Source organism: Sorex araneus, chromosome X (assembly GCF_027595985.1).
Source record: "Sorex araneus isolate mSorAra2 chromosome X, mSorAra2.pri, whole genome shotgun sequence".
NCBI classification, from domain to species: Eukaryota; Metazoa; Chordata; class Mammalia; order Eulipotyphla; family Soricidae; genus Sorex; species Sorex araneus.
This window is the reverse complement of record NC_073313.1, coordinates 265,819,276-265,842,901: the sequence shown is the minus strand read 5'-3', so window position 1 is coordinate 265,842,901 and position 23,626 is coordinate 265,819,276. Positions and strand designations below refer to the sequence as shown.

At 44.8% G+C, this 23,626-nt stretch overlaps 4 protein-coding genes across 4 annotated transcripts in view; all 4 read right to left on the bottom strand.

Annotated features, from left to right (window-relative positions):
* The window catches only part of LOC101555017 (UDP-glucuronosyltransferase 1A9), a 122,551-nt gene that overhangs the window by 84,912 nt on the left and 14,013 nt on the right, over positions 1 to 23,626 (bottom strand). The gene's annotated exons all lie outside the window — the stretch shown is intronic.
* LOC129399601 (UDP-glucuronosyltransferase 1A8-like) lies at positions 2,482 to 3,354 on the bottom strand. The gene has a single exon (XM_055119869.1). The coding sequence runs from the start codon at positions 3,352 to 3,354 to the stop codon at positions 2,482 to 2,484; it is 873 nt and encodes a 290-aa protein (XP_054975844.1).
* LOC129399600 (UDP-glucuronosyltransferase 1A9-like) lies at positions 4,031 to 13,761 on the bottom strand. The gene is made up of 2 exons (XM_055119868.1): positions 12,907 to 13,761; positions 4,031 to 4,060 (listed from the first exon to the last, which is right to left on the bottom strand). The coding sequence occupies exons 1-2, from the start codon at positions 13,759 to 13,761 to the stop codon at positions 4,031 to 4,033; spliced, it is 885 nt and encodes a 294-aa protein (XP_054975843.1).
* On the bottom strand, positions 14,220 to 19,872 carry LOC101554227 (UDP-glucuronosyltransferase 1A9-like). Its single transcript, XM_055119867.1, has 2 exons — positions 18,997 to 19,872; positions 14,220 to 14,264 (listed from the first exon to the last, which is right to left on the bottom strand). Exons 1-2 carry the CDS (start codon positions 19,849 to 19,851, stop codon positions 14,220 to 14,222), a joined length of 900 nt encoding a protein of 299 aa, XP_054975842.1. The 5' UTR covers positions 19,852 to 19,872.

Sequence of the window (23,626 nt, the reverse complement as noted above, 5' to 3'; positions counted from 1 at the left end):
AAGAAATAAATGATTTTCTGGAATAACACACCCCCTGTTTCCTCTGCATTTACCTGCTAGGGATCTGTCCCGAGTCGTACCACTCTATTCTCCAGATCTTGTCTGGTACACAGGACAAAGGCAATGCAAAGTGGCTATACCAGCAAGTTTGTGGGAGCAAAAAGTATGGAAAACTAGTTTTCTTGAATCATTCAATATTGTCAAAGCAATCTGCCCACTTCATCAAAATGAGAAAATGGGTTACTTTTTTTTTTTGTTATTTTGTTTTTCAACCAGCTTCACTGCTTCTCAGATTCTGGCCTTCTAAGACAAGACCAAGATTATGGACATATATTAATATAAAGTCTCTATGTTTAGTACAATATTGACTATGAAAGAGAAATATGGAACGTGGGAATGTGGCTCGGCGTCAGCCTCAAGCATGTGGGATCAAGAGTTTGGCCTGAATCAAGTTTCCACACCCGTGAATGTTATGTCCCACAATGCCAGGGGAAGTATGGCGTCACAAGAAATGCCACCACTGCACACCCCAACCACGAGTGAGCCCTGCAGCCAAGGACTGAGTCATTGCAGCAAAGGACAGGCAAGGAAGATGGTACGAGGTAACATAAGTGAAAATATAATTACAGGGGCAGGAGCAAAAGCACAGCATGTATGTGTTTGCCGTGCTTGCTGCTGAACTGGGTTCGATCCCCTGAGCACCACCAGGAGTGATTTCTGAGTGCGGAGCAAGGAGCAATTCCGGAGCATCCCCAAAAAGTGTAATTACATAAAAGGTTTTAAAAATGAAAAGGACAGTACCATGAGAACCATCACTCATCCCAATGCACCATTGTGACAAGCTGATGGTCACTGTCTAATTTCTATGACCCCAAATCAATGGCTCCATATCCTTAGCACTGAGGTCTGAAGCAGCGTCTTCAAGAATAGGTTAATCACCTACTCCGACCTGTCCAACAAGTGTCATTGTACATAAAGTTGATTATCATCCCTTCTAACTCACTGTATTTTTAAATAATTATACTAAACTGTGCTCATGCCTCTTAGCCATAATTATATTTATTTCAGAGAGTACGCTACCTGGCTATGATGGTTGCTGAACTGAGACATGACTTGTGCCAGAGCTAATATGTGAGGGTTTGTTAAAAGTTGAATTTCAGACTATATTTTCCTCACAAAGATGATGAGTTAATAATCATAATTCTTTTTGTGTGTGTGAGATATTGTGTATTTTTTAAAAATAAACAGCGGCTCTTCTTTATTTTTAATTTTGCATTTTGGGTCACACCCGGCAATGCACATGAATTACTCCTGGCTCTGAACTCAGGAATTACTCCTGGCAGTGCTCAGAGGACAATATGGGATGCTGGGAATCGAACCCGGGTCGGCCGCGTGCAAGGCAAACGTCCTACCTGCTGTGCTAACACTCTAGCCCCAATATTATGTATTTTTATACAGAAAAAGTTTATCAGAAAGAGAAATATAAGCTGTTGTTTAAAGCTTAATAAATGGAATATTGCTAGCACCACAGCATTCCTATTTGTCTTGTTCACCATGCTAACCATCATCTTTCTCCTTCCTAAGAGCCTTTACACTTATGTCATTACACTTTCTTTACATTACACTGTCTTTACACTTATGTCATCATTTTCTTGCATTTCTTCATATGCAATAATGCTAATTCTTGATGCAACCCCATGAGAAAAGATGTCTGGAGTTTAACATAAATTTTCTTCCCATGGGCTGGAGCGATTTCACAGCGGGGAGGGCGTTGGCCTTGCATGCGGCCAATCCAGGTTCCATTCACAGTATCCCATATGGTCCCCCGAGCACGGCCAGGAGTAATTCCTGAGTGTAGAGCCAGGAGTAACCCCTAAGCTCTGGGTGTGACCGAAAAAGCAAAAAAAGAAAAAAGTTCTTCTTGTGACACTTACGAAAAATAATTTTGCTTCAGCATTAAAAATATAGAGGGAAAGAATAAATACCCAGCAATATGGTCATCAAAATAAATGCAGGTACAATCCTGGCAAGCTCCCTGTGACGTGTTCAATATGCCAAAAACAGTAACAAGAGTCACAAGTGCCCGCTCGAGCCAATCGATGAACAACGGGATGACAGTGCTACAGAGCTACATCCAAAGTGGAGGATATTCTGACTGAGATTTGCTATGCAACACAAATTGAGGAAAGAGGCAGAGATCTCTAGGAATACATTCCCATAGGGGGTGCCATTGGGTTAGTAATAAGAAAGTATCACTGCTTACAGGGACTTTCAGTACCAAACGTAGAACAGAAAAAGAAGCTTAGAACTGCTATTCAGACCATCTATAGGGCACATCCACCTGAGGAGAGCAGCTTAATATGCCATTCTAGTGCACAATTTAACTATCACATAGGAGTCTTTCACAAATGCAACAAAAGTAACTACTGAGCCCAATTCTGTAAGAAACTCAGAATCCACGGCCAGATTCTCCCTCCAGTGCTACAGCGCAGGGCCTACCTCTGTCAGGGGCTTTCCCGCATGGCAGTTGATGCCTCCGATGAAGACCATGTTGGGCATCACGGGTCTGGGATAGTCCAACACAAAATCAGTCCGTAACAGCCAGATGGACGCTTGACTGTAGAGGTCATAGGGGGTGATAGTGGTCTGGAAAATCTCAGAGGCAACATCTGTAGCCACTTTCAGAAAATGGTGGCAAAATAAATGTTCTTCTACGTGGAAGAGGAGGTTCCGCACTCGCTCCCAGAAAGTCATGGTGTCCGAGAAAGCTAAGAGTCCTCTCGGGACATAAGACAGGGGACTCGGGCACTGAGTCCCTTCATCCTGATAATGGCAAAATGCCCATCTGTTGAAGACCACAGAAGGGAGGGACAGGTACTTGGCTATTATTAGACCACACATGTCAAAAGGATCTAGGAACACCGCGTCGAAAGAAGTCTCTTCCAAGTATCTTATTAACTTTCTGTCGTCAAACACACTCTTACAATGAGAGAAAAAGTATTCAAAAAATTGGGTGGGTGTAATCATCATCATTGAAAGGAAATTTTGACCTCGAATTTTCCATTGAACATCAACAAACCTCTTGAATTCACGATTCACATCTTCCAGAGAGTAAGAGAGCGAGTAGGTCTTGACTGTGACGTTGAATGATTTTTTCAGTTGCCAACTCACCTCTGGCATGACCACCACTATCTCGTGCCCTCGCTGGACCAGCTGCTCCACCACTGAGCTCATGGTGAACCAGTGGCTGCCATCCATGGGCACCACCAGCAGCCTTCCCGCCTCGGTGGGGCTGGGTACCAGCAGGAGACAGACACTCAGGGGAAGGAGAGCGGCCAACACCCTGGAAGCCATCGGGAAACACAACCAGAGCAGGGTGCTGCCGATTCTGAGCTTGTCACAGTTTATCAAAGAAACCCAGGCACAGGTCCTGCCCAGGAGAGGGCGTGCACTCACGCAATTCGTGAAGCGATAATAATGCATGGAAAGATTAATGTGCTTTGATTCCTGCTTGCATGTGCCAGATAAGCCAAGTTTCTGCTCTTTGATTGGTCAAAGATCAAGTTCTGGACTCCATGGCCTCTTTGAACTGAATTATTAAGCAATGCTTTGAGACCCCCAGAACTCAGAGACATCAAAAGGAGAGCCAGGGGGCTGCAGCAATAGCACAGTGGGTAGGCATTTGCCTTGCACACAGCCAACCCAGGTTTGATTCCCAGCATCCCATATAGTCCCCTAGGACCGACAGAAGTAATTCCTGAGTGCAAAGCCAGGAGTAACCCCTGTGCATCGCTGGGTGTGACCCAAAAAGCAAAAAAAAAAAAAAAGGAAAGCCAGTTTAATTAACCTGGGAGATTTTAATCAACCAAAGAAAAATTTTTCTTTTATTCTCACACAACCAAACATTGCTCAGATTTAGAAGGCATTTATGTTTCAGCTGAACCTCCTAAGCCTTTAGCACTGACATCCTGAGCAAGAAAAATTGCCCTTCCCTGGGCTTGGCAATGTCAGCGTTACTGCTCATATTGGTTCATTCGAAACACTCCAAGTCCACGAGAGGCTAAAACAGGATCGGCAATACACCTTCACGGGCCGTTCTGGCCAGGTGATGAGCTGACTCATCTACTTGAATTCTTCTCCCTCCATGTCTCAGACACCTGCCTGGGCTTGTCAGAGGCACCTGCAAGTACTTTTTTTTTGGGTCACACCCAGAGATGCTCAGGGGTTACTCCTGGCTCATGCACTCAGGAATTACTCCTGGCGGTGCTCGGGGAACCATCTGGGATGCTGAGAATCGAACCCGGGTCGACCACATGCAAGGCAAACGCCCTACCCAATGTGCTATCACTCCAGCCCCACCTGCAAGTACTTCTATACACAGTTTTGGAAGCTTTCATCAGAATCATTGCGCAATAAAACAGAGTAAAAGGAATGCAAATTAGAAAAAAATGAAAACCGTATTGAAGATGACATGACTGTAAAAAGAAAACCGTAAGTCCACGAAAAAAATGTTTAATAATTACTGATTTCAGTAAAATGACAAGATACTAAATCAATATATTAAAATTGGTTGCATCAACCAAAATATCCAAAAGGAGAGAGAGAACAAAAGGGAATATCCTGCCACAGAGGTGGGGGGGGGTTAGGGAGAGGGGTGGGCATACTGGGATCATTGGTAGTGGAGAATGGGCAATGGTGGAGGGATAGGTAACGGATCATTGTATGACTGAAACTCAAACACGAATGTTTATAAGTATGTAACAGTAGAACCTCATGGTGATTCACTAATAAAAAACTTGAAAAAAAACTGGTTGCATCTGCAGACATGAACAATGAGTGGGAGGGAAAGAAGGATAACAAACACAATATCATTTACAATTATACCGGAAAGAGATCAAATAAAACTGAGCAAAAACCAGAATAAGGAGATGAAAGACTTGTGCACTGAAAACTATGACAGCATTTGGGGGAAGGGGAGAGAAGACTAACAAATAAAGAGAGAGCCCTAGATCTTCAGGATGTGGAAGGATGAACATGATTAAGATGGCTATTTTAGCCAAAGCCATCTAGTGATTCAATGGATCCCTTCTATAAGCACCGGTGATGTTTTCAAGGACAATGACTGAACAATACTAATATTTTTATGTAACCACAAAAGATCCCCAAATAAATAAAAGGAATTCTGAGGTACAAGAAAATAGAGGCTTAAGCTTCCTCATTTTGAACTACTGTAAAAAGCATTAATAATACAGTGTGATATTGGAATGAAAACAGACATTCATATAATATAAGAGAAAAGGGGAAAATTAGCTAAAGAGGAGTGGAGTGATATTACAGCAGGGAGGACACTTGCCTTGCATGCAGCTGACTCAGTTCAATTCCCAGAATCCCATGCGGTCCTACAAGCACTGCCAGGAGTAGCTCCTGAGTGTAGAGCTCCTGAGTGTTCAGTAACCCCTGAACATCACCAGGTCTGACCCAAAAACGAAGACAAAATAAAAACAAAACACTACTCTAAAGAAATGAACTGCATCAAATTGAAAAAATGTTACAGAGGCAAAAACAACAACAACAACAACAATAACAACCAAACACCCTACCATTCAAAGCGAAGAGCACCCTGGCACTCGGGAGAAGATTGGGAGACTGACCAATTAATCTCAGGAGAGCTCGACTAGCTGCAGAGGTACCTCCAGATCCTGTGCCAGGCTGATATCATATCCGGGGCAGCCTGGAGGGCGATGGGTAGTGGGACTCATCCACCCCACAGCCGAAAACCTCCAGAATCAATTGCCATCATGCTCACAGCCAGTATCCACAGACTCAGACGAGTCTCATCCATGAGTGAAACTGTGAAAAGCATAGGTATGCGGGGTTTTGTGACTGAAATCGCCAGGCTTTCACAGAGCCGGGATCGGTAACCTCCCGACATCTCCCTGTTATTCTGGGTGCCTGGCAGCCACGTCAAAAAACCTGCCTCTGGCGCCAATTTAGCTCATTAATAGCCATAATCCAGAGACTCACAAAGAAATATTGGAAGAGATCAACAAACTGCAGAAATGGCTCTGGACCCAAAAGTCACCATCCAGTTGAAAATTTAACTAAGCTGAATCATTCTGTGTGAAATTTGAGAATTTCTGGAGCAACACCTCATACTCTACACCATTCATGTACCAGGAGTAGCACAGCACACTGGGTTGGGTGTAAAATAGAAGGCACTGATGTCCGTTTATCAATGTGTAAAAGCATGCTAGTAAATCTCAAATACAAGGGCCTAATGGTTCCAGGATGAGATACAACGATTTTCACTCAGTTTATTCTAAGGAAATTTTTTAACCTTTTTTTTGAGAATTATTCTGAACTAACAATACAAAATTAATTATTTAGGGACTACTATTGGGGAAGACCTGGGTAGTGGTGGGGAAAATTCAAAATATTGATGGTGGAAAGGTGTAATGGCGGTGGAATTGATGTTGGAATATTAAATGTACATAGATATTGTGAACAAATTTATTTTTAACAATTTTATTAAAATTTTAAAAGGTGGGCTGGAGCGATAGTACAGTGGGTAGGGCATTTTCCTAGCATGCAGCCAACCTGAGTTGGATTCACAGCATCCCATATGGTCTCCCGAGCACTTCCAAGAGTAATTCCTGAGTACATGAGCCAGGAGTGACCCCTGTGCATCACCAGGTATGACCCAACTAAACAAACAAAAAAAGCAAAAATTAAAATGACCCCCTTTGGACCCTGCCACGGAGAGACCATGATGGAAGAGCCCAAGGAAGCGCCCTTGGACTCCAAGCAGCCCACTGAACTAATTCCGGCATGCGATCGGAGACCCCACGGCGGGCTGAAACAGTGGGAACCGGGCATCCCCCAATTCTTTTAACCTCTCTCTCTCAACTCCTTCCTCCCGAGCACAGCGCAGGGGCCGCGGCTTACTGAGCGCAAAATGGAGACGCCGAGCCTCTCTCTAGGTTTCTCCATCTTATGAGCACCATAAAAGGGTAAAAGTTTGTAGTGATGTTATTTCTGGTTGTACTTTCCCTGGACTTTATACAGAAACCCAAAACCGCGTGGCCTCTGCCACGCGACCTAATGTCATCTTAGCATCAGCAATATGTAATGGTTCCATTTTAATGGGTCGGACTTTTGTGGAAGATCCTAACAAGAATAGTAAGTCTGTTTTTTTTTTTTTTATTGAATCACCATGTGGAGGGTTACAAAGTTCTCAGGATTATGTCAGTTATACAATATTCAAACACCCCTCCCTTCACCAGTGCCCATCTTCCATCCCCAACCCCCCCAGTATATCTGCCGCCCCCTCCCACCTCCCTAGTCCCCACCCTTATACGTGATAAGTTTCACTTCATTTGCGCTTATCTCGATTACATTCCATGTTTCAACACACAACTCACTACCGTTGCTGGGGTTTCCCCCCAAAAAGAAAAAGACAGTCCTATTGCCAATGAGGCATTTGATAATTCTCCATTACTAAGCATATAGAGATATTAAGTCCCGCTGTTTGTTACATAACTTTTCTTTTTCCCCCTTGCCCCGCGCCACCGAGTTCACGCCTGTTTAGTAATCGCCACGCTGTCTGACAAAGGGAAAAAAAACCGAAGAGGATGGTTATTTCCCGTCATCAGCCGGCGTGGGGCTCTGGCTTAGTTGATAGTCTAGTAGAGTGTCTGGAAGCAGTTTCTGGAACCAAAGCTCTTGCGCTGATATCGGCTCCGGCTCGAGATACCACCAGCGTCCCGCTGGTCCATGTACCTAATTTTTCCCCTTATTTCCCATTCCCACGCCACCAGGTCTGTTTGCTTAATGGACATCACACTATGTTTGACACCACGCCACGTTTCTTCCCGAGAAAGAAGGATATTTCTTCTCAGCCAGCGTGGGGATATAGCTTAGTTCAGTCTAGAGAGATGGCTACCATTTTGATTGCCTTCAATATTTCAACAAAATACTTACTATTCTTGTTAGGATCACCCACAAAAGTCCAACCCATTAAGAAGGAACCATTACATACTGCTGATACTAAGATGACATTAGGTCATTAGGCAGCGGCCGCGCGGTTTTGGGTTTCTGTCTAAAGTCCAGGGAAAAAGTTGAAGGAGAGAGAGAGAGATTTCTGCACGGGGGACCTGGCGGAAACTCTCAAGTCACATACTGCAGGTTGCTGGTGGGCTGCCGGTGTCCCAAGCAGCTCCATCCTCTTCGTCAGTCATTCTGGGGGTGCGGGCGCGGAGAAATGGGAAAGCCCACGTGGCTGCACTCTCTTTAAGTGTCCGATGTGGGCGGAGACCGGTACTTCCCCGCCCTCGATCCCCCGCCAGCCGCGCCGCGCACTTGGGTGCGTCTCTCCATTTTGTGCTCAGAAGTGGGGTAGATGCTGTGCTGTGCCCAGAGGTTGAGGGGAAGAGAGATAGATTAAAGAAAAAAAAAAAGAGAAACGCCAGGCCCCCGCTCGGGGGACCTGGCGGAAACTCTCAAGTCACATACTGCAGGTTGCTGGTGGGCTGCCGGTGTCCCAAGCAGCTCCATCCTCTTCGTCAGTCATTCTGGGGGTGCGGGCGTGGAGAAATGGGAAGAATAGTAAGTCTGTTGCTGAAATATTGAAGGCAATCAAAGTGGTAGCCATCTCTCTAGACTGAACTAAGCTATATCCCCACGCCGGCGGAGAAGAAATTTTCTTCTTTCTCGGGAAGAAACGCGGCGTGGAGTCAACTATAGTGTGATGTCCATTAAGCAAACAGACCTGGTGGCGTGGGAATTGGATATAAGGGGGGAAATTATGTACATGGAACAGTGGGACGCTGGTGGAATCTTGAGCCGGAGCCGATACCAGCGCAAGACCTTCGGTTCCAGAAACTGCTTGCAGACACTCTACAGTCTATCAACTAAGCCAGAGCCCCACGCCTGCTGATGACAGGAAATAACCATCCTTTTCGGTTTTCGGTTTTTTTTCCCTTGTCAGGCAGCGTGGCGATTACTAAACAGGCGTGAACTCGGTGGCGCAGGGCAAGGGGGAAAAAGAAAAGTTATGTAACAAACAGCGGGACTTAATATCTCTATATACTTAGCAGTGGAGAACTATCAAATGCCTCCTTGGCAATAGGACTGTCTTTTTCTTTTTTGGGGGAAACCCCAACAACGGTAGTGAGTTGTGTGTTGAAACATGGAATGTAATCGAGATAAGGCGTAAACAAAGTGAAACTTATCACTTACAAGGGTGGGGACTGGGGAGGTGGGAGGGGGCGGCAGGTATACTGGGGGGGTTGGTGATGGAAGATGGGCACTGGTGAAGGGAAGGGTGTTTGAGTATTGTATAACTGACATAATCCTGAGAACTATGTAACCCTCCACATGGTGATTCAATAAAATTTAAAAAAAAATTAAAATGACCCCAAAAAATGTAAAAAGGAGAATTCTTTGTCATTTTAAAAGTCGTATGGGGACTCACAGTTAAAGTAAAGAAAGATCTAATGCATAACAAAAAAAAGGTGAGTGAAAACTATGTATATAAGCTGAACACTCCGAAATGTCCATCTCCAAAAAGACACAAAAAATGAACAAGGCAGAGGCCCCTACTATTAGAAAAATATATCGCAAAAGTACAACATCACCTTAAACTTATAAAAATAAGAATACAATAAAGTCTAAATGTAAAGCAACACATTCAAAAGGAGTAAAGAGGTACAAACTCTGGAAATAGCATGGAGGCTCCTTATCAATGAACCTAAAAGGAACTGGACACACTCAACAGACTGGAGCAAAGACTTGGTATGAGGGAGCCCTGGGTTCATTCTGGTCTTCCCTGACCCACTGAGCACTGCCGGGAGCAACACTGAGCCAGAAATAGCCATCAAGCCCCGCTGAGAGCCTCCTCCCCACCAAAAAGAGATAAAATACCATATGATCCCAGAATGTCATTGCTAGACATTTATGGGCAGGAGATGAAAATATTATTTCCATAGGGTAACTGCATAGAGATGTTCATAGCAGCATCCATCACAATACACAAAACACAGACTCGATGGAAATGTTCTTGGATTGATGATGGATAAAGCAGCTGTGGTAGAATTTTCTCTTGTAAACAATGTTGACTAACAACAACGAAATATTTATGAAAGAGACTCTGTGGTTTTCCCCAATGAAGCACAACACTGTCATCAAAAGAGAGGAAAGAATGCTCATGGGATCAACCCAAAGTTGGTCAAGGCAACACTTACTCCACAGTTTTATTCCAGCCTAGCCCATAGTTTTGCACTTTTGTATTTTGCAAGTTTCTTTATTTTCCCTCTGTCCCAGGTAGGAGAAACGCCATGCAGTGATTATCTTGAACTTACTGACTGATTTCATTTAGCATCCAAAACAGATAACCTGTAGCTTTCCAACACTATAAATTCAACACCATGGGAACTTCCTCAGCTGTAATCACACTTAAAACATAAACTGCCACTAAGCCAAATTCCAGAAGGTGCATAACTGAAACTTCTCAAAATTGGGTAGGTTATGCAAACCAAGGACAAAGTCCCAAGTTTACGTCTAAAAGAGTCTCAGGAAAAAGGATAGCTGCAGAGCATTTGCAGCCTGGGTGAAATTCTGAAGAGAAAAGTAACATTAGGTCAAAACTGAGAAAAACAGAAGAAAACACAAACTAATAATTTTCAACTCTCAGTCCGGCCACAGGAATCAGTTCACAGAAATCTTCTTCTAGGTATCAAAGAAAGGGGATTGTTATTGTATACCTGGTACTTCGGCATCAAGGAATGGTACTGCTAGAAATAGTGGTCTCCAAAACTCATTATTGTGCAAAACAGTTAATATATGCTACTTTGTGATTCATGAACTACTTCTTTTTTCCCCCTGATGCCTAGATGTCAGAAGGTTGAAATCCACAGGTAAAACCTTTACTGAACGTTATGTAATAAACATACCATTAGAATTAAGATATTTGTGGTCTTTTTTTTTTTTTTTTTGCTTTTTGGGTCACACCTGGCTATGCACAGGGGTTACTCCTGGCTCTGCACTCAGGAATCACTCCTGGTGGTGCTCAGGGGACCATATGGGATGCTGGGAATTGAACCCGGGTGACCGCGTGCAAGGCATACTCCCTACCCTACCCGCTGTGCTATCGCTCCAGCCCCCTAGAATTATGATATTTGTGATAAATATATCATCATAATGATGTTACGTGACTTTCCCCTAGGTCTTTGTATGGCTGCTTTCTCAGGACAACAGGGCGCTTAATTAGAGTCCAATCCACTGCTAGGTGAGCCTCATCCAGAAATTAATCTGTTGAAAAATTCAGGTATGCGGGTTTTTTGACAGAAATATCAGGCTTTCGTGGAGTTGCAGATGAGCTGCTTCCTCCACCTCCCTGGAATTTCTGGAAGCCCTGGTAGACATATACACACCCGAAAGCTGCCACCTAGTTAAAAACTTAACTCCATACTTATCATGCATTATAAATCTAGAACTTTCTGGAGCATGCAGCCACATTTGTGGCCACGCAATACCCCAAACTCTACAAGACTGATAAAGCAGGAGTAGCATACAAGATTGGATAAGATGTAATGTAAAAGGCATCGAATCTTGATAACAAGATTTTAACACAGAAGGCTTAGCCTGTAACAACAGATTTAGTGACCTCTTACATAAGGACTTAATACCTCTACGGTGAGATACAACAATCGTCACTTACTTTCTTCTAAGAAAATATTTTTTATCATTCCTTTAGCAAATTATATATAACAGGTAATATAATATAAAAAATTACTTAGCAAAAAAACAAATTATTGAGAGCCTGTTATTGGGCAGTATTAAGGGATGGATGGGAAAATTGGAAATAATAGAGGTGAGAAGGTGCAAAGGTGGTGGGATTGGGTTGCAATATTGAATGTCTGTAACAAATCATCATGAACAGCTTTGTAAAATAAATATAATGACTCTTGGGAAAAACAATTTTTGAAGAAGGAATGATAGGAAGGCCATGAGAGTCATCTTTTGTCCCAATGTACCATGAGACGAGCTGGCATTGATTGAACATCTTGATTCCTGAAACTAAGAGCTAATAGCTATTAGCAAAAGTAATAGCTCCGTTTAGGTTTTACACGGGGTCTCAAAGGAATCTACCAAAAATTTCCAACCACATTCTCCTCTGATACAGAAGTGGGTTTTTTTGTATATGAACTTTATCATCATCATCTCTATATTTTTCAATTTTACAGTGATTTCTGTAAAATATTTTCATGCCCTTTGGTGTAATCATGAATTTGAGTAGCTTCTCTCTACATTTCAATGGGCTTCGGAGAAACAATGATTTTGAATATTTTGGTTGCCAGTATAATAAATCAGGGTTTGAACATCAGCTAGATCAATTTTTTGAAACTGATTAGTTTCAAAACTGATAAATCTTGACATGATCAATTCAGAAAGATGTCTTATGTTTAGCATACACCCACTCTTCCTGCTATAGGGTCCTGAAGGTTGTTGCTGCACTTTGAAGAAATACAAAAAGGTATAAAAGTATAAATACCTAGCAGGACAGGTTAGTTTAATTAATTCTAGTCATTCAAAACAGAGAACATTGTGCAATCTTTTTGATGCATCACAAATCACATGACTTGAATCCAATTCCATAATGAGAGCCAGAAAGTTTCAGTTCAGGGAATTTCACTGTTGACAATGGTTTCCAGTACTTTAAAAAACATAGGATTTGAAAAAAGACTTTCTCACTGATCTATAAACCAACTCTACAATACAATTTATGATCAGAATAGCAATTTCACGTTTTTCACATGTACAATTGAATGATCACAGAAAATTTCATCACTTAGAGAGTACAGCATGGATGGCCGGATTCTCCCTCCTCTGCTCAGGACGGGGGCTTACCTCTGTCAAGGGCTTTCCCGCATGGCAGTTGATGCCTCCTATGAAGATCATGTTGGGCATCACGGGTCTGGGATAGTCCAACACAAAATCAGCCCGTAACAGCCAGATGGACACGGGGCTGTGGAGGTCATAGGGGGTGATGGTGGTCTGCAAAATCTCAGAGGCAACATCTGTAGCCACTTTCAGAAAATGGTGGCAAAATAAATATTCTTCTACGTGGAAGAGGAGGTTCCGCACTCGCTCCCAGAAGGTCATGGTGTCTGAGAAAGCTAAGAATTCTCTAGGGACATAAGACAGGGGACTCGGACACTGAGTCCCTTCATCCTGATAATGGCAAAATCCTCCCCTGGTGAAGACCACAGAAGGGAGAGACAGGTACTTGGCTATAATCAGACCACACATATCAAAAGGATCTAGGAACACCGCGACGAAAGAAGTCTCTTCCAAGTATTTCACGAGGATCCTGTCATCGAACACGCTCTTACAGTGTGAGAAAAAGTAATCTAAACTTTTGCTGGATGAGCCCATCAAAAGAGAAAGCAAACTCTTTTCCCGAATTTTCCATTGATGGTCAGCAAAAATCTTGAATTCATGATTCAAATCCTCCAGAGAGTAAGAGAGCGAGTAGGTCTTGGCTGTAAAATTCAGGGATTTCTTCAGATGCCAACTTACCTCTGGCATGACCACCACTAACTCGTGCCCTCTCTGGACCAGCTGCTCCACCACTGACCTCATGGTGAACCAGTGGCTCCCATCCATGGGCACCACCAGCAGCCTGCCCGCCCCGGTGGGGCCGGGTACCAGCAGGAGACAGACACTCAGGGGAAGGAGAGCGGCCAACACCGTGGGAGCCATCGGGAAACACAGCCAGAGCAGGGAGCTGCCGATTCTGAGCTTGTCACAGTTCACAGAAGAAACCAGGGCACTGGTCCTGCCCAGGAGAGGGCGTGCACTCATGCACTCAATAATCTATAAATTATAGAAAGATTAACATGCTCTGATTTCTGTTTCCAAGCCCCAGATTAAATGACCTTCACTCTTTCATTGGTCAAAGATCATGTTCTGGACTCCATGTCCACTTTACGCTGAACTATTAAGCAATGTTCGAGACCCCCAGAACTCAAGAGACACCACTGGAAAGTCACTTTAATTAACCTGGTAGTTTTTAAATCACCCAAGTCAAAATTTGGATTTATCCTCAAATGATCACAGATTTCCCAGATGTAGAAGGCATTCATATTTCATGTTTCATCTAAAGTCTCGAAGCCCTTTACTACTGGCAAGATGAGGAAGAAAATTGCCCTTCACTGGGCTTACTGCTCGTGTTGGCTCATTCCGAACTCTGAGTCCTGGAGAGGCTAGAACAGGATCAGCAAAGCCTCTCTATGGGCCGTCCTGGCCGGGTGATGAGCTGACTCATCAGCTTGAATTGTTTTCTTCTATATCTGTGATGCACACAAGGTGTTCACCAGTCCAGTGCTTGTTAGAAGCACCTGCCAGTACTTTTATACAGTTTGGGAAGTCTAGTCAGAGCCATAATTGAATAAATAGGATAAAAGAAATCAAATTCCTGGATGTGCACTCAGGAATTACTCCTGAAAGTGTTCAGGGAACAAAGGGATGCTGGGGATCGAACCTGGGTCTGCCGCGTGCAATGCAAAACCCTACCCACTGTACTATCGCTCCAGCCTCCAGCTTTTCCTATTTTCTGATATTTGAGTGCATGCCTGCTTTCATTTCAATATCATATGGTTTGAAATGTTAGTGCTTTTCTCAGTAGTTCAAAATCAGAAAGCATATGCTCTGATTTTCTTCTACTCAGGATTGCTTTTGCTATTTGGGGTCCTTCTTGATTATAATTGTTCACTCAATTTCTTTGAAAACATCATTGATGTTGGAATATAGCTCTAAACATTTTAGGTTTAATTGGTTTGTACTTTCTCCCTGGATGCACCGAGCTTAAGTTTACTGGGTTACACCCACTAAATGCTCCCGAGACACTCCCATTCCTCTGTGTTTAATGGATTATAGCTCGAAATATTTCAGGTTTAACATCCATATGTCCTTTCTCCCTGGCTGCAGGTGTTAGGGTCGAGCAGCCTGCCCCCTTTTTGTGATTCCACAGTTAAGTCTTTACTGGATTTTATGTAATAAATATACGATCCGAGTGACAATACTTGTGATAAATATCTTATCGTTACTTTGCATGAGATTTTCCTGGATCATTATATGACGGTCCTCTCTCTGAGGGCAACAGGACACTGAATTGGGGCCCACCCTACTCTACCAGACCCTTTTCTTAGCTTTTTACATCAAGGACTTGGTGTTGTAGCCAGTAGAAGAGAATAAAGCACAACCTGTAACAGCCCACAACTTCCCTTCAACCTACCCTGCAGACCCCCCGTCCAGCTCCGAGTGGTTGGTCAGGTTCTGGACATGTTCTATGGATGATGGAATGAGAGAGATGCTGGGAAAACAGGCAGAAGGAATCCACACGTGAACCTCTGGCCTCAGGACCCCTGAACCCACAGGAATGGAACAGAGAATAGAGTAAGGGGGTGGATACGCACCACCTGGGCTTTCTGCACAGGAATCGGGAGAGGAGAGAGGGAAATGGGGAAACCACCCCAGAAGCGTTCCTGAGAGCACTGGCTTATAGGCGAGCAGCAGCGCCAGCAAGCTGAAGAGGAAGGACAGAAAGTTTAGTCCCCAGGAGGGAGAGGGTAAAAGGCTCGAGAGGGTGGGAGGGAGCAGATGTCTCCCCGAGAACCCTGTTGCTCTCTCTGTCTCCCGCATTGTTCTGTGCCAAGGCTTGGGTGCTCTTTGGAACTTTCCAGGAACATTTTAACACCAAGCTCAAGTGTTTGCAGAAACACAGCCAACCATCCCAGGGCTCCAGGATCTGAGGAAAGCAGCGACCAGCCAGTCCCCTGCTGAGGCATCCGGAGGCAAGCCCTGCCGGTTAGGTAACACATTTGGGTGTGAGGTCCCTGCATCTCTGGTCACCAGCCACCCCACATCCGACTGAAAGTCTCGCTTCCCTCCACACCTGCATCTGTCCTACTGTGGAACACACCGCTCCCACTTTGCTCTGATTTCCTCCCTGCTGCCTGGGCCAGCAGGAAGATGGCAGGCCACAGTTGAACAGAACTTGAAAATATATGGATGTAGGATAACGTAACCTCAGATAGTTTAGGCTAATTGAGTTACTCCCATCACAGTGCTCCCATTCCTCTGTGTTTATTTGTAACTTCTTTCTCTGTGTTCTGTTGACTTGTAAATACTGTTTCTCTCTTCCTCTTGAGTCCTTTGCATACTTCATTCGGAGCCATGTCCTTGTGTATGGGCACAGGAAGACTGTAGCAAATGCTATGCTTTTGTAACCTGGGAGTCATTTGACTCTGCATGAAATGTTTCTCCTGGACATCTGTTCTCTCAACCTAAGCCTCGGCTGCCCTTACTTCCTCCTCCTCATCATCATTATCATCATTATCCCATTCATCGTTGAATTTCTCGAGTGGTGTCAGTAACAACTCCATTCATCCTAGCCCTGAGATTTTAGAAGCCTCTCTCTACTTGTCCTTCCCAACGATGCCACATTGGAGACTCTTTCAGGGTCAGGGGAATGAGACCCAGCTTGTTACTGGTTTTGGCATATGAATACACCATGGGGAGTTTCTGAGGCTCTCCTATGAGGGCAGGAAACTCGGTAGCTTGCCAGGTTCTCCCAGACGAAGAAGTAGGCATAAGATGTTGGCTATAAGTAGGCTATAAGCTTCCAGGAGCTTGGTTTTAAGTCTCTGGATGTTGGCCGTTGGTGGGATTACACGGCGCCAGGGGCAGGTCCTGGGTGTGACCACCTAGCTACTGGAAAATGGGAAATCTGGGCAGAAGAGGCCCAGTTCCGATCCAATCAGGCTTGGAGGTCTTAGACCCGGGTCCCACACACCTGGGTTCCTCTGCCAGTACCTTGATGTGTGAGGCTTGTCAGAACGTGTGGAGAGGGGCCTTGAGCAGGGCTGTGGCTAGGCTCTGGAGGTCTTCGAATACGGGAGCTCTGCTCAGGGCGGGGAGGGAAGCTGGAGCAAACCCCCCCTCCACCCGCCTCCGAGGGGCCCAGGGAAGACAGCCAGGTGCTCGGGCAAGAGACTCTGCTTTTACTTCCTAGCACCCCCAAAGGCAGGGTCCCAAGAGGGACGGGACGAACCCAGGGCAAGCGGTGAGTTGTGTGCTACTCTGGCATCAGGATGGGCCTGGCCAAAGTGCCTAATGCTTAACTATAAGTTAAGAGCTTGGTCATGGACAAATGCTGTCATGATCCAAAAAGTAATAACTAGATTTGGACCCTGCTAGGGTTAGGAATGATTAACCTGGCCTGAGTAATGCAGTCTGAGTCTGTGGCAAGATGTTGCCAGGAGAGATGCCCTACAAGCCTCAATATATCTCTTACTCTGTCCATACAAAAATAACTAGTATTAAGATGTTGATGGAGTTTCTGGACTGAGGAAAAGAGAAAAACACTTTAAGAGGTACTTTGCCTGCAGGCAGTCAGGAAGGACTTTCATATGTTGATTTTCCTACCAGACTGTGCGGAGCCTAGAGGGCAAGGTGGAGAGAGACAAGTAGGGCCAGAGACTAGTGAAGAGGGCAAAGAATCCAGAGAGCTGGGATGGAGGTGTGAGAAGCTAGGGAAAAAAAAGAGTGCTTAAGATGTGAGAGAAGAAAGATTGAATAAGCAGTAACTAACCAGCAACCAGCTTGGTCCTCCTTCTTCCTTCGCCTGTCCTTGGCCAATAGCCGTCCCAATCCAGCCCATTCCTATGGTGAGACAGAACCACCCAGAGAGCCTGCGAATACACACCCTTCAGGTGCAAAGTTTTTTTACATATGACTATCAAGACCGTCTTTAGCAGTGTTTTATACAATCTCAATTATAAAGGAGAAATGTAGGGAGCAGGAATTGGCTGGTAGTGAGCAGATGTGGGGCAGATGTGGACCAAGTCATGCCACTCTTGAGTGTGATGTCCAACCTGTCACTAGGAAGAAGGTGTTACAAGGGCAACCCACTGCAATGCACAACCAGTGTGAGCCCTGTGACAAGGACCGAGTCATTGCAAAAAGAACTGCCAAGGAATGGGGCACAGGGGAACTGAAATGGAAGGGTCTTTCCAAATATGTTTTTGAAAGGATTTCTAAAAGGGTGTGTGAGAGCCTTCTCTCATCCCACTATACCCTGTAACAAGCTGGCATTCACTGAACGTCTTGATTTCTGAGACCCCAATTAATAAGTTTAACTTGGGTCTGAGTGAATCCACCAAGAATTCACGAGCCACATTCTTCTACATGTTAAAGAAATGTTCATTTTTATACTGAAACATTATTATCATCCCTTCTATCTTTTTGGATTTTATAGAGATTTCTTTGGCAGAACCATGAATCTGAGGAACCGTGCTCTCTACCTTCCAAAGGGGTTTGGTGACACATTGACCTGGGATATTTACGTCATCACCCCTATATTAGATAAGGGTTTGATGAAATAATGAAATCAGCAGAGATCAGTTTTTGGAACGACTAGTTTCAAAACTGATAAATCTTTGATGTGATCATTCAAAAAGATGTTTCCTGTTTAGCATGCACCCACTCTTGCTGCTATACAACCCTGAAGGAATTTGCTGCACTTTGAAGAAATATAGAGCAGAGCATATACCTAGCAGGGTTGGTTAGTGGAATAGATTCTGGTACATCGAAAATAGAGAACATGGTGCAAGTTTTCTAGGCAGCACAAATCACAAAGACTTGTAAGAACATATTTTCTTAATGAGAGGCAGAGGAGAGTTTCACTGTTCACAGTGGATTCCTTTACTTTACCAAAAGTAGGACTTAAACAAAAGACTTTGAGACTGATACACAAGCCAACCAAACAGTACATCCTTTTGATAAAACTAGCACATTTCTCTAGTGCACAATTAAATGATCACAGAGGATCAGAGACAAATGGCAAATGTGACAAAGTAACTACTGAACACAGTTCAGTAAAAAACACAGAATCCAGGGCCGGAATCTCCCTCCTATGCTCAGGCTCTGACTTACCTCTGTCAGGGGCTTTCCCGCATGGCAGCTGATGCCTCCGATGAAGACCATGTTGGGCATCACGGGTTTGGGATAGTCCAACACAAAATCAGTCCGTATCAACCAGATAGACACTTGACTGTAGAGGTCATAGGGGGTGATGGTGGTCTGGAAAATCCCAGAGGCAACATCTACAGCTGTTTTCAGAAAATTGGGGCAAAATAAATGCTCCTGCACATGGACAAGGAGATTCCGCACTCGCTCCGGGAATGTCATGGTATCCGAGAGAGCTGAGAGTTTTCTAGGGACATAAGACAGGGGGCTCGGGCACTGAGTCCCTTCATCCTGATAATGGCAAAATGCTCCCCTGGTGAAGACGACAGAAGGGAGGGACAGGTACTTGGCTATTATCAGACCGCACATATCAGAAGGATCTAGGAACACTGCGTCGAAAGAAGTCTCTTCCAAGTATCTCACCAGCTTCCTGTTGTCAAACATGCTTTTACAGTGTGAGAAACTATAATCAAAAAGCTTGCTGGGTGAACTATTCAAGAATGAGAGTATTCCTAGTTCTCGAATTTTCCAATAAGCATCAGCGAAAACCTTGAATTCACGATCCAAATCCTCCAGGGTATAAGGAACAAAATAGGTCTTGGCTGTAAAATTGAATGATTTCTTCAGATGCCAACTCACCTCTGGCATGACCACCACTAACTCATGCCCTCTCTGGACCAGCTGTTCCACCACTGAGCTCATGGTGAACCACTGGCTCCCATCCAGGGGCAACACCAGCAGCCTGCCTGCCTCAGTGGGGCCGGGTGTCAGCAGGAGACAGACACTCAGGGGAAGGAGAGCGGCCAACACCGTGGGAGCCATCGGGAAACACAGCCAGAGCAGGCAGCTGCCGGGATTGTGAGCTCCAGTCAGCGTGTTCGCCAGAAGTATAGGCGGGGTGCTGTCCAGAAGATAGTGTGGTCATGCACTAATAAAGAAACTGTCATTTATTTAAAGGGCAATGTTTTTGCGTACCCCTTTTATGCACCAGAAAAAACTAGCTTTGCTCTCTGATTGGTTCAAACTCATGCTCTGGACTGCCATGGCCTCTTGCGAACTGTATCATTAAGCAATGTTTTTATTCCCGGAACCCAGAGATATTAAAGCTGACTCAGTTAACCTGAAGGTAATTTTTAATTTCAATTTTATCCTCAGATGACCAAGGACTGCTAAGATCTGAATTGCATTCATGTTCCACGCAAAGTCTTGAAGCCCTGTAGCACTGGAAGCTGGAGAGATAGAAATTGCCTTTCACAAGAGCCGGAGTGATAGTTCCAAGGATAAGGCACTTGCTTTACATTCCGCTGACATGGATTCAATCCCCTCCATCTCTGATGGATTCACTCAACATGGATTCAACGCCCAAGCACTGCCAGGAGTGATTTCTGGCAGAGTGCAAAGCAAGGAGTAACCTCTAAGCATCACCGGTGTGGCCCAAGACCATTTCTTAAAATAGAGGAAAACATAAACAAATGAATTGCCTTTCACGGGGGCATTTCCAGCATTGCTGGTCCTCTTCTTGTTCCATCTCCAACCCCTCTGAGACTCTGTTGAAACAAATTCAACAACCTACCTCCATGGGCCATTCTGGCCAGCTGATGATCTGATTCATCTAGTTGAATTTCTTTTCTTCCATTCCTGTGACATGTACACACACACACACACACACACACACACACACACACACACACACACACACACACAGTGGTCATCTGCCCAAAATCAGCCAGAAGCACTCTTCCAGCTCTCCCCTTCTCCTCTTAGTTCTGACATTCCTCCATTTAGACCTCTTTGTGGAATCACCCCCAAATCATCTGGTGACTCCTTCAGAAATTCTGTATCTGCCACCACACATCACCAGAAAGTCCTTGAAGTCAAGGACTTCTCCGTGATTCCAGCCTCGTCCACAGTGCTCACTTCTCTGAGTAAGTCACCTGGATAAACAGCAGCTCAGGAACTTCATAGGCTCAAAACTCATATCTATAAAGAAGAACTATAGAGTCTTCTTTAAGACCATCTGAATCCCACACTACACCACAGTTCTACAGAAAGATGGTGCATAACTCAATGACAGGAACCTCTCTACACCTCAAAAAGCTAAACGCACCAATTAGAGGCACAGAGAGGCAGAATGGATCAGAAAGTAAAAGCCAACACTCTGCTACCCGAAAGAAACATATTTGCGTAGCCTGAGCAAACACAAACTCAAAACCAAAGGTTGGAAGACAATTCTTCAAGCAAAGAACTCTCTCCCACAGGCCGGGGTGGCCATTCTAGTATCAGGCTCCATACACTTCAGGTTCAAAAGATTATGAGGGGCCCGAGAAGTAGCACAGCAGGGAAGGCACTTGCCTTGCATGTGGCCAGCCCATGTCCTCTCCCAGCATCCCATACTGTTCCCCAAGCCTTCCAGGAGTGAGTTATGACTACAGAGCCAGGAAAAACCACTGGATACCGCTGGGTGTGCCCCAAGACCCCCCTAAATTTATGAGAAAATGAGGACCATTTCTTAATGTTCAAGGAGCATGTACACCAGAAAGAACTCACAGTCCTAAAATACACGTACATAATGAGGGGCCAGCCAAATACTCAAAACAACTACTGGTAAACTTGAAGAAAGACATTGATAGCAGCACAATAGTATTTGGAGACCTCAATACCCATCTGACACCTCTTGATAGATAACTAGACTAGAGCTCAGTAAGGCATTACTTGTATCACTTGTATCACTTATCATCCCGTTGATCTTCGATTTGCTCAAGCGAGTGCCAGTAACTTCTCCATTCGTGCCTGTCGCTTGCCAAATGGTATCTGCTCGCTCCAGAACACGAAGAGCCTCAAAACGCTCGTCCACGGTTTTGACAAAGAAGTCTGACCATCTCATAGGTGGGCGGCCAGGCGTCTTTTGACTTATTCAATGCACATGAAATATTCTATAAAATAAACCATATATGAGTCACAAAAGAGACCTTCACAGTCCAGAGGAAGAAGATAGAAATTGTACCATCTTTTCAGACAATGATGCCATGAAAATAGAAGTTTATAACAAACAATTAAAACTCAATTAGGTGAAAATTAAACAGCTATTTACTGAACAGCCAGTGGGCCAGAGAGAAATCAAAGAAGAAATCAAAAAGATTTCCAGAAAGAAAAAAATAGAATGAGGATATGACCTACCAGGAATTGTGGGACACAGCTAAAACGGTGTAATAGGAAAGTTCATGACTATGAAAACATTCATCAGAAGGAAAGAAGAGCCCGCATAATAACTTGACTACACATCTTAAGAAATTGGAAAAATATCAACAAAATGTGGCCAAAGCAGGCAGGAATAAGGAAATAATTAAACGCAGAGCAGCAATTAATGAACTGGAATCCAAATAAACTATCCAAAGAATCAATGAAACTGAGAGTTGATTCTGTATTTTAGCATTTTAGTAATTAAGTCCAGGGAGATTTGTGTTAGAAATTGCATCGTTTCCCTTCCTGGGGCAGTATGGGGCAATGGCTTAGTTCACAGTCTAGAGACATGGCTGCAAGCAGTTTCTGGGACCAAAAGTAGTCTAGCTACCCTCTGGATCGTGGTCAATCAGCAGCAAAGCGGCCGCACCAAAGTGTGGTCTCCCGGCTCAAGTCTCGGCGGAGCGCGCTCCGGTATCGGCCCCGGTCCGAGACTGCCTCAATTGCATTTTCATAGCGACTTTTGCAAGATGGAGGTGTTTTTAGTGTTTTGTTGTGTGGATAAGTGACCAGACCTAGAGTGTCAGTGTATCCTTCTGTACAAAAGGAAGAAATGCCCAGTTGCTAATCTGGCCAGGTCTTCCTGTGTGGGGGAGACCCTGACCTGGGCGGGAAATGGAGCAGTTCTGAAGGCAACTTCCTAGCTTTGACTTCACTGGACTGGGGGGAGGGAGGGCAGTTGCCTCGTACTTGACCCCCCGGTTCAATCCCCAACACCACACATAGTTAGTTCCGTGTGCACTGCTAGGTGGACAGTCCCCTCAAAACCAAACAAACAAAAACTAGGTCATCCTTGATTCCAAACTTTAGGAAGGAGCCCCTCCCACCGAAGCCAAGATGTGACCCCGGGGGCCGCACACACGTGCGGCTCCTCTGCAGCTGCACGAGCGTGAATCCAGACCCAGCTGAACCAACTTCAACATGGGCTGCTCCTTGCAGAATGTCTCCAGCCAGAGAACTAAGCCTCGACCCCATGCCCGCCCAGGAGAGGAAACGTATTTCTCTCTCTCGCCTGTCCCTACCCAGGGATTAAGGGCGTGGGGATGCCATATTTTACGACCACAGATGGGATTTTACGACAAAAACTACAGCAAAAGGACGCGAAGGTGCTCTTGGGAAGGTGGGAGGCACCGGCCCCTCCCACCACTGCCGAGATGTGACCCCAGGGCCGCACACACGTGCGGCTCCTCCACAGCTGCACGAGCGTGAATCCAGACCCAGCTGAACCAACTTCAACATGGGCAGCTCCTTGCAGAATGTCTCCAAAGTTTAGGAAGGAGAAGGACAAGGAAGGAACTTCTACCCTCAGCATCCCATACTGTCTCCCAAGCCAGCCAGGAATGATTCCTGAGTGCAG

Coding starts and splice junctions, on each gene's coding strand:
- LOC129399601 (XM_055119869.1), bottom strand. CDS start 3,354: ATGGCTTCCAGGGTGTTGGCCGCTCTCCTTCCCCTGAGTGTCTGTCTC.
- LOC129399600 (XM_055119868.1), bottom strand. CDS start 13,761: ATGGCTCCCACGGTGTTGGCCGCTCTCCTTCCCCTGAGTGTCTGTCTC. Junction 4,061..12,906: donor CGGGAAAGCCCTTGACAGAG/GTAAGCCCCCGT, acceptor ATCCTGTTTTAG/CCTCTCGTGGACTTGGAGTG.
- LOC101554227 (XM_055119867.1), bottom strand. CDS start 19,851: ATGGCTCCCACGGTGTTGGCCGCTCTCCTTCCCCTGAGTGTCTGTCTC. Junction 14,265..18,996: donor CGGGAAAGCCCCTGACAGAG/GTAAGTCAGAGC, acceptor ATCCTGTTCTAG/CCTCTCCAGGACTCAGAGTT.